This window comes from Hydra viridissima, unplaced genomic scaffold (assembly GCF_058129835.1).
Source record: "Hydra viridissima isolate aposymbiotic clone 2 unplaced genomic scaffold, HvirCarnegie_v1 scaffold_13, whole genome shotgun sequence".
Lineage (NCBI taxonomy): Eukaryota > Metazoa > Cnidaria > Hydrozoa > Anthoathecata > Hydridae > Hydra > Hydra viridissima.
In genome coordinates, this window is record NW_028324312.1 from 5862471 (window position 1) to 5873528 (window position 11058).

The 11058-nt window shown below is 29.1% G+C and overlaps 1 protein-coding gene across 1 annotated transcript; it reads right to left on the reverse strand.

Annotated features, from left to right (window-relative positions):
• Positions 1-2806: 2806 nt before the first annotated feature.
• Positions 2807-10309, reverse strand: LOC145194848 (protein DD3-3-like). The gene is made up of 10 exons (XM_090070450.1): positions 10088-10309; positions 8681-8761; positions 8339-8585; positions 8062-8175; positions 5245-5463; positions 4742-5132; positions 4539-4601; positions 4145-4443; positions 3874-3942; positions 2807-3424 (listed from the first exon to the last, which is right to left on the reverse strand). The coding sequence occupies exons 1-10, from the start codon at positions 10241-10243 to the stop codon at positions 3045-3047; spliced, it is 2019 nt and encodes a 672-aa protein (XP_089926576.1). The 5' UTR covers positions 10244-10309; the 3' UTR covers positions 2807-3044.
• Positions 10310-11058: the final 749 nt, after the last annotated feature.

The following is an 11058-nucleotide window of genomic DNA, read 5'->3' on the forward strand; positions in this document are numbered from 1 at the left end:
CCTCAATGCACCTGTATAATCTCGTTAGCCACGTATCACTATTAAGGGATTAAACCGAAAGAAAGCATCATCTCCTAATATAACTTTTTAATATTACTTATTTCCTAATATAACTTATTGCAAAGTTAAAACTTTTTTTTTTTGCTCTCCTGTACAATTTTGGCAATAAAATGAGAGGTATTGCCAGTTAGCAATCGTTATACAATCAGTATTGTCATTTGTTTTTTTTTGGTTTTTAATGAACTACAACAAATAAAGTACCAACTTTAACATCTCTGAAGGTAAATCGAAATTTTAGAAATTTTATTGAAAACTTTTTGTGCGTTTAAAAGAACAAAGTTTTTCGTGAAAATTTTACAATTCTGCCTAAATTTGTTACTTTAAAAAGTTTTAGTTTTTTTTTTTGAGTTTCTACTCATTATTAATATAGTGCGCAATATCTTGAAGGGTTGAAACAAAGCCATAGAAGGTATAAACACAACTCAGTTTTAAAAGTTTTCAGATAAATTGATTTTTACTTTATCTGAAATTTTTATGAACTCTTCCTAAGCACCACATCTTCGCACAGTGAATCGTCTAATACAAATTAGCTGAAAACATTTTCTTTACAAATTCGATTGTTCTTGCCATGAATGGTTAAAATAAGTTTTACTTTGTTGTTTTATTGAATAATTTTTTGAAATCCTTGGGTTTCGGTCTGACTGCAATAAGACCCATTTGTTTTTTAAACTTTTGTTTAATTTCTTCCGAACGTTTTCTGATGCAAAATTAATCCTCATTACTTCGAGCTTGCCACTTCTTTTATGTCCAAACGGTGGCAGGTAGAGAAAGCATGCAAGGTAGAGAAACTAAAAGCATGCAAGGTAGAGAAACTAAAACTGTAATTTTGTTTTTTATTAACCATGCCTTTTAATTCACTATTTGTTATCTTCGGAGAAGCACCACAGAGATAACATTTCTGTGTTGAACGCGTGTCAGTTAAAGCATTGCATACTTTTCCGTCTGTCACCGTAAGTAACAGATTGTGTTTCTCAATATATTTAGATTCACCAACAGTACACAGTGTTGGAAGAAGTTCAGATATTTCTTTCAAAACTTTGTTAGTTTCTATTACAATAAATTCATGTGTTTCTTTTGAAAAGATGAATTTAGTTGGATGGCAATAGTGATGATGGCCGGGAATATTGCCAAATAAAATTTTTGGCGGAAACTCATCATTAGCATCGGAGTTCTCAAATCTTTATTTGTAGGTACTGTTGCCAGAACTTCCGTCACATACCCATTTGCTTATTAATGTAAGTGACGATTTAGAGGGTTGTGGTAACTTTATGCAAAAAAATTAGCCTGGATATATATTGATAAAAAAAAGTTAAATCCTTTGAAAGATAAAAAAACGAAAAATAAATTGTAATTTTTGTATAGTGTTTTAAAAATCTAAAGGATACTATTTATGTCACTTATTTGAATTAAATTTTCAATAAACTACAAAATACATAACCTTTAAAGTAAAACTCATCTTAATAGTCGTAATTATTATTCACAATAAATTTTATAAATTATTGCTACACTGCAAAATTGCAACTAACTCGAAGCTATAAAAAATGTTTATCTTTAAGTGTCACTAAAGTGCTCATGATTCAGCACTTAAAAACGCGTACACTAATTCATACTTGGAATTTTTCTCTAGGGAGTGTTCAGAAATATCATGGGATTACTTACTAATTGATTCCTTGAATTGACCTAACATGTATAAGATGATTCATTGTACGCCGTCTGGACCAAGCTTTTATAATTTCAATCTGTACCGAGAGGGGGCGGGGGCAAGTTTGTCTTACCCCTAGGCATAAGGTTAAGGATAGGGTTAAGAGACAAATGTGTTGAGCCTGTTACTATTATTACTTTGTAAACTTGATTTGTTTAATTTTGTTTTAGAATGAAACTTGATACATCTACAAGGAGAAAATAGATTTGTATAGTCTATGCTTCACTTGAAAACATATACCAATTAAATATTTGCAAGAAAGCTTTTTCTTCGATGGAAAGTTCACATAAGATTAAGAAAGCTTTTTCTTCGATGGAAAGTTCACATAAGATTCCATCTCAAGGAGTATCTCGACAGGCAACCCCCTCTAGATGTTACACCAAAACAAACATTTAAAGCAGTTCACAAAATGGTTTATTGCGTCTGAGACAAATGGTCACCATAGACAGAAATTGAGAGTCGTGGTTGTTAAATACAGTTTAACGAAACTGCAAGGAGAAATGTACTCTTCAGAAACCTATTCGTACAAATACAGATCTTGTCTTGCAAGTTTTCTAAAACTGTTGTGTAATGTTTGAAATAAATATTACGCATTATTTCATTTCTAAATGAAGACTGTATGGATTTTTTATGAGCTGTTTTGTTACGTTTGATCAAAATAAAAAGCAAAAAAATGAAAAAAAATTTGAATTTTTAATTTGTTTTTAACTATCTTTATCTCATTTCAACTTACTGGAAAGGGTTTAAAGATTTATTTACTGAAGAGTCTAAATATTTTAAATAAAAATCACTTGATCTTTAAGAGAAAAAAAAAGAGCAGTATGAGATCGCAAATTTCTTTATAGAATCCTATAATTGATCTTCTTCAAAAGTTATATTCAATTAAGTGAGTGATATAAAAGTTTGTACTTTATTCGTTATTATTCATTTTTACCGAAAAAAACAAAACGATACTATGGATTCTGATGAACGAAGAATGGCGCTGTCGTTATAGGACTATAGAGATGTAAAATCAACTTTTGATTAAAAAAAAACAAAACTTAGTTGTAAAATTGTGCTTTAAAATATTTTCATAAAAATTCAGCTTCCAAACTAATTCAAGTACAAAATATAATACAAACAATATACAAAAATAGATTTAAAAAAATCAAAAAATCAAAACAAAATAGCTCTTTACGAAATTACGATGTGGAAACAAAAAAACTGAACGTAGAAAAGTATGATTTTTAAAAAATAAAAAATTAATCAGGATGTAAAAAAGGAAAAATATTAGTAATGTTTATTAAGTAATTACTATGGTTCCTTTTTGTGACCTGTTTGAAAAATTGTTATTTCTTGAACACATATAATTGTATTCTCCCGGTTTAGTCACCTGGAACATTGCACCTTGGAATGACGCTGGAGCATTATTTAGTAAAGGATCCATTTCTCCACTACCTTCTAAAGATTGATCGCACGTTGCTTTTTGCACGCACAGAAATTTACCTGACGAAGCAAACATTATTGCTACGTCAGAACCTTTTAAATTTGTTAGCAAGTTGGTGTCATATTTAAATGACCAAACAAGCTTGATGTTATTAAAAAGACTGGACGTGTTTTCGAACGGTAAAGGATAATTTGTCAGTCGGTCACCAATCGATACCATATTGTTACGATCGGTGCCTATTGAAATGAAAATACAGATGACTTTTTCGAAGTTATAGCTATTAGAAAAAATTCATTCACAAAAACAAAATGACAGCCCCCTCTAGATGTTACACCAAAACAAACATTTAAAGCAGTTCACAAAATGGTTTATTGCGTCTGAGACAAGTGGTCGCCATTGACAGAAATTGAGAGTCGTGGTTGTTAAATACAGTTTAACGAAACTGCAAGGAGAAATGTAATCTTCAGAAATCTATTCGTACAAATACAGATCTTGTCTTGCAACTTTTCTAAAACTTTTGTGTAATATTTGAAATAAATATTACGCATTATTTGTAATGCGTAATATTTATTTTAAATATTACACAACAGTTTTAGAACTTTATTTTAGAACTATATTTTAAATACTACACAACAGTTTTAGAACTTTATTGAACTTTTAACGAATAAGGTAGAAATCAACTAACCGGTTGTTCCTTCGCCATCATCTCCACCTTGGCCATCACCACCTCCTTGGTTATTATGTGTGTTTGAACCTAAGACCAAAAAGTAAGCATAAAGGAACAGCACACTGTGTTGATACTTATAGATGATATATTGGAGTAACAAACTGATAAATGACTATCTTTGAATAATAAAATAATATTAGAGCAGCAAACAAGTCTTATCTTGTTACACGTTCATTTATACAAATTGAAAAAGGAAGAAAATTATTCATAGTAAGAGTAAAATAAATACCTGTCCATTGCGCATGTATCAAATCTTTTGTAGTTGCTTTCAAATTAGTAGGAACGAAGTCATACTCAACAGCAGGATATGTTTGTACAATATTTCCTCGTTTACCGCGAACACTTAAGTTAATTATATTTACATCGTTAGCTACATTTGAAGGGCGATTCTTCAAAAAGAACACATGTGACCTGTCTTGAAATGTTCGTCCATATTGTGCTGTATTGATTGCAAGCCTCAATCCTTGGTTATTAACACCAACATCAACCAGTGGGTTTTGCTGCACAGGAGGGACTATGGCTTGCTGTCTTTTGCAAAAAATAAAAAAATAATAAACAAATTTTTACTGGGAAAATTTATTTAATGCACAAATAGCTTCAAGAGAAAAAATTAAAAAACCTACAAATTCTTGTTACTAGAGCTTGTGGTGTTCCATGGATCATAATCATCAGTTGATATATTGTACCTGAAGTTCAAAAGAGTTCATAAACGAAAAATAAAAGATTAATAAATTATTGGATTAAAGAAATAAAGATTGAGCATGGAAGGGATCACCATGTAGAGATCATCATAAGAACGAAATAAATTTAGCGTAAAAATAACTACCTTATTCGAAGTGCACACCTCTGTGCTGTAGCACTAGGAAAATATGGTAAGATCCATGTATAATTCAGCTGTTCAAGATCTAAACCATTGCCTAAGTGGTTAGTACGTGAAAAAGGAGCTTCCATGCAATCTGGAGGATCCAATGCAACCAAGCATTTCTTATCTTTTCCAAAGTACATTGGTCGACCCCAAAAGTAAACTATATTTGCCTCTCGCATTGCTGCATTATTTTTTCCAATGCAAGACTGTTCAGTAGTAGCTGTAGTATCAATTTCTAAATAATTGTGGAACTCTAACCATTCTCCCCCAGCTGCAACACATGAGGCAGCATTATTATATTTAGAATAATGTTTAGGGGTGGGAGTTCCATCAAAATTTTCCACACATTCATCTATTGAGAAAATACAGTGGATGTAAACAAGATCAGTGCATAAAACTCCTTGGTTTATATAGAAAAAAAAAAAAAAAGAAAAAAGTAGAGCATAAAAAACAATTTTTATTACATTTTGATTTGATGTTGAAGCTTTCAGTTTGATAGTAAGAACACATTGAAGCATTTTGAGCAAGAACAGCTATATCTTTCCAGTCAGTAGGATGCCAATATGGGTAATAGTCTCTTTCTTCAGGACATTCATATCCATTGCGATTATTTACTCCATTAGGATTTTGCCTCGTGCATCTAGCATTATCACAATTTAAATTTTGATCAGCAGTAAAGAGGCCTAAAGTTTAACAAAACTAAAGCTATAGTAAACACACACAGAAATGAATTCAGAAATAAAACAGAGACCTTAAAGTTTGTAAAAATCATTTATTTGATTTAAAAACGTTTGCATTCATTTTTACCATTAATTTGAACATTTAAAATTAGACTTATTAAAATAAAATAAATAAAAAAGATTTTCATTATTCATAATAAGATGTCAATAAAGTAATGACAGCACTAAGAATTTAGTTATTAGTAATTTATAATACTTTACTCATATTGGTTATAATTTTAACAATCAATTGCACACACACATAAACAAAGAAAGCTTAAAACTAGTTTTCTGGCAACAAGAAATTCACATAAGAAATTCGACATAAGAAATTTGCACTGCATTTTACTTATTTTAAGCTTGCAATTATAACACTTTGTTTGAGAAGCTTCAAAATTAAAGCTCAGCAACACATGCATCTTATGTAAAAAGACAGATTTAAAAAAAAAAACATTTTTGAGCCAGTTAAAACTGAAAAAAAACAGTCTGTAGCCAAGCAACCAAACTAAAAACTAATACGCTGCATCAGTTACATTAAATTAGTTGCACAAGGGAACAAATTATTAGTTCCTTGCTTCTTAAAATTTTTTAAATCTGGAGCCATAACATATTTTTTTGATTTTTTTCATTAGGTTGAATATATGTTCAAACACAATACTCATGCTAACCATTTGCTGTTTTTTTTTTCCCTAAGTAAGCTTTTATATCAAAGTTCCCCAAGTAAGCTTTTATATCAAAGCATATTACTTTACGCAAAAGAATACAAGACTTTAAATAATAATTTTCTCTTATACTTTCTAAAATTTAGAAAAAAAATTCTCATATAAATTTTCCAGTTTTCAAATAAATTAATTAGCAAAAACTAACATTTAAACTATATTTAACTCTTGAACAATAACCCTGTAAATGAATTGTTACAAATATAGTTGTATATGCCTAAAGTTTTGCTGTAAAATTTCAAATAGGGGTCTATTTGAAATTTTACAGCAAAACATCTGTTGAGGGGCTGAGAGGTGCCTTGCAGATGAAAGATGAAAAAATGTGAAATTTATAATTACTGTGTTAAATAAAGTTCTAATGATGTGTAAAATAAAATTCTAATGATGTGTTAAATATAGTTTAATTTTAATGAAGTGTTACATTTAATTCTTATGTTATGAGTTACAGGGAAGTGAGAAATGGTACCATACTAAAAATTGTAACAAGATTCTATTACTATTATCTGAGAAAATATATATTATGAAAGTATACTATTTTGCAAACCATGTTTGGATATTTATGACAAAAAATGTTGTGCTTTCTTTTTGGTGCTATATTTATACCATATATTTAAGTCAGTAGTCAGTACCACCCCCTTGTTACAAACATAATTTGAAATTTTATGGCAAAACTTTAGGCATATCCAACAGTATTTAGGGGTAATTCCAATTTGCAACATTTCAAAGCTAGTTGAAAAAATTGAAAAAGTAATTTAAGTGTTTTTATAATTTATATTCTACAATAATATTTATTTATTTATTGCATAAAACCAATATATAAACTATTTTTCCAATAGGGTTTTCTTTTCTTGAATGTTGTCTCTCAATTTGTTTCTCAGCACAATCATGTGTAACCTTTAACTGATAAGCCATTTTCTACATATCAAAAAATCTGTCAGACACTCCTAGCACCTTGCCAGTAAAAGATGCTCAACTGCCTTTTTCATTCTTAAGGTAGAGGTTGAAAATATCTGCTATTCTCTGTGCATTACAATGATAAAACAACATTTCATACCTCATCAGCCCATTGCTGTTTGGTGGATGCTTAAACCTCTGCACCTCTTTTGGTAATATTAATACAGGAATTGAAGAAAGCTAATCCAATAAGATGTTCAGAAAATAACCACAGTTGAAAATTTCATCAGTATCTCTAAAAACATCATACTTCTCCATTTTTTATAAAGCCTATTAGGGCTTTCATTTCTAAAAGATCAGCTTTAAAACACCTTCTTTGAAGAACTAGGTTTTTAGGAACATGGCTAGAACTAGGTTTAGCCATCATTTATTATTTTTATTTTTATTACCAGCTTTAAATTAGAAATAACCATTCGTTATACTTTTGAAGCAAAAATGCCTAAAAAAAACTGTATATAAAATATCTTTCAAACTTTAGCAACCTCAGTGCAGTCCAATTAAAAGTTAAGTACTCTCAAATATGTTCTCAGTATACTCAGAATTTAAGTCCAATGTCAAGTATGAGGAGGTTGATATTGATCCAAATAATCCTGAATCTCTAGTATTCAATGTAATGTTAACATTTTAGTATTTCAATACAATAAGCCTACCAAAAAAAAATGAAACCTATATTCAAATTGTTAAACAGCATTTTAAAATACTCTTAAAGTGATACATGCAAATGAAATTAATTATCTTTATTCCTTGCTTTGTTTATCTTTTCCTAAGATTAATATATAAGTCTTTATGGAACAGAAAGAGTTTTGAGGAGCAGGACTATTAGGAGGAAAATATGATGAAATATGGTTTTTATATGTAATAACTATAAACATTAAGCAATATGAAATACCTTTGTTTCTTTCTCTCACAGCACATTTGTCATAAAACTCAAATGGTTCTTGCAACACCCTATCAGTATTTACAGCATTTTTTCTGTTACGATATTGATCTATGCTTTCCTTATCTAAAAAATAGCAATTTTGAAGCAGGGGAAAATAAATAACTTACAAACACAAAATTTTTTCAGAAAAAAAATTATCAAATTAATAATAACTTCAAAAAAAATTTCAGTTTATCTATAAAAAAAAAATTAAATGATTAACTATAGAAACATGAGACAAGGTTACCTTGCGGCGCATTATAGTCTTGAGTGTTTGTCTGAGTTCCATCTCTTAACTCATCTTTAGTTTCATCAGTTATTTTAAATCCAACTGGGCGACACATATATTGTAAAACAATGTTACAATTTTGTTCATTTGGACTATCATCTTCATTTCCACCACAGCCATGCTGAGCAGTCCATTCAATAAGCAGCTTTGAAATGCCTTTGTCTTTAGCTCCTGTTTTAGCATTCAATGAACTTTCGAAGTATGACTAATCATAATGAAACACAAAATTATCACATTATTTTTTTGTTTTACAGTTTCTGAAAATATATTACACTCATTACACAAATAAATTTATCTTACCAGTTGATACTGTTTGGTCTTATCATTTCCAGATGGTTGATCAGTTTGATCACCTACATTGTAACCACCACGATTATTATTCTGAAAATAAATAAAATGTAATTAACTTATAAGCGCTTACAAAAAAAAGAACTTTAAATTACTTAAAAAGGAATATTTGGAACAGAGCAATAGATACCTTATGATTTTCAGGTAATTCACTGAGCCAGAATGTGCTAAAAATTAGCAAAAATTGAAGGAACCTATTTAAAGACAAAGTAGATACCAAAATATAGGTTTTTAGGGTCAAGGATCCTATTTCTGGCATAAAAATTAATACTTGACCACTCTGACTGAACAGTCGAGCACTTTGACCAAACAAATTTGATCACTCTGACCGGGAACATTAAATTTCTTAAAGTTTAAAATTAATTGCAGATTTTTTAGGTCATTGTACCTAAAAACCTGATTTTGCCAAGGTAGTAAGCACTAGGGCTGATTTACTTTATTCCTATCAGCCTGATTTACTATTTTGCCTGGGAATGTAACATTAAAACGTTTCATCTACATAAATCTATTTATAGCATAAAAATTGAGATTTGACTATTTACCAATACCAGACTACATGAATCTGTAAGGTAATGTAAAAAAGGGAAAAGGGGAGGAGGAGGAGGAGTAGCTAAGTGGGTGGTGATGTTTTTAAGAGTTAAATTCAATTTGACTTTACATGCATTTTAAAGTCTGTGCATATTTAAAAAGAATATTGTATCTGAAAAATTTTACAACTCTTTGTTTTTGTTTAAACTTTGGATATAAGAAGAATGATGTCTATTTAAATATTGAATCTAATTTCTGGCCAGTTCTTTATCTCTTAAAAAAAAATCCCAGTATTTTTTTCTACTAATTTAAATACATTTCATAGAATAAGGGAACATAATTTAAACCACTACAATAGCATGTAAACTATAAATTTTCCAACTATAATTCTAGATTATGAACTACTTTTCATATATACTAAGTTTTTTTGTTTTTTTTTGTTGAAAGTAACAAACTTTAAAAATGAAAAGTAAGTATAAGATCAAAGCTTTGTGAATTTTTTTGCAATTTCATTTTAATATTTAACCATAAAAAAAACATTTTTACAGGACCAACACAACATAAATATGAAATAAAATATGGATTCTTATCACAATACTCATTATTGATAATTAAATCAAAAAAACATAAGTTTCCAAATTTTATTTTTTGAATTTTTGCTAACCTCTGGCCCAATGTGAATTGAAAATAATAGACTAAATTATCTACTTTAGCTAACACAAATAATAATTGCATTAAATTACCAATGATCTTTTTCAAAAAAACATTTTATATTTAGAGAGAATTAGTGTCATGAAATAATTAAAAAATATTAAAAAATTATAAATAAACCTGAGAATCAAAGACTCTATTAGCATTGTTTCTAGTAGCTGTGTTTTCATTTAGTCGGTTATTTGAGCCACGTGGACTTTGCATGTAAACATCTCCACTAACATTCCACACAAGTATGGATGACAACAACACAAGATGAAGGTACAACAGTTTCATTATTAGCTTAATGTTAAATTCATGTGCTTAAGCAAGTAGAAATATACACAAAATTTAGATAACTATAAATCTATTGATATACATGTATGTAAATGTATGTAAATGCATGTCTGTCTGTATGTATATCTGTATGTATGTATGTATGTATGTATGTATGTATGTATGTATGTATGTATGTATGTATGTATGTATGTATGTATGTATGTATGTATGTATGTATGTATGTATGTATGTATGTATGTATGTATGTATGTATGTATGTATGTATGTATGTATGTATGTATGTATGTATGTATGTATGTATGTATGTATGTATGTATGTATGTATGTATGTATGTATGTAGAATCGTACGTGAATTATCAATATAATACATCTTTATTATGAATAAATAATACATCTTTATTATGAGTAAATACATACAATAATCGTATGTGTGTTATATTCATTATACACATACGAAGGTATTAGCAAACTTAGAATAACAAAAACTTCACTATCATTTGGTTTATTGTCAGTTTATAGGCTGAATAATAGCTATTTATGTAGCTATTTTCATAAACACATATTTGTAAGTAAATGCTTTGAAAAAAATTTTTTCTTAATTGATATACACCAACGCTTTTCTTTGATAACGGAATTATTTTTAAAAAGTTCTTCTAAGATATCCCGGGTGGGTATTCTGAAACGGTAAGAAAGTTTAGTTCCGGACTAAAAAGTTGTTTATGGTCAACTTTTTCAGACAACTTTATCCGTCCTCTCCAGAATGTTACATTTTTTACATAGATGTTGCTGATTTCAAAACTTATTCTTAGAA

What these genes read in the sequence shown, in the direction of transcription:
- LOC145194848 (XM_090070450.1), bottom strand. Translation starts at nt 10,243, where the DNA reads ATGAAACTGTTGTACCTTCATCTTGTGTTGTTGTCATCCATACTTGTG. An exon ending in ATAGAGTCTTTGATTCTCAG is followed by an intron (nt 8,762 to 10,087) that starts GTTTATTTATAA and finishes ATTTATTTTCAG; the next exon opens with AATAATAATCGTGGTGGTTA. An exon ending in TGTGAGAGAAAGAAACAAAG is followed by an intron (nt 5,464 to 8,061) that starts GTATTTCATATT and finishes GTTAAACTTTAG; the next exon opens with GCCTCTTTACTGCTGATCAA.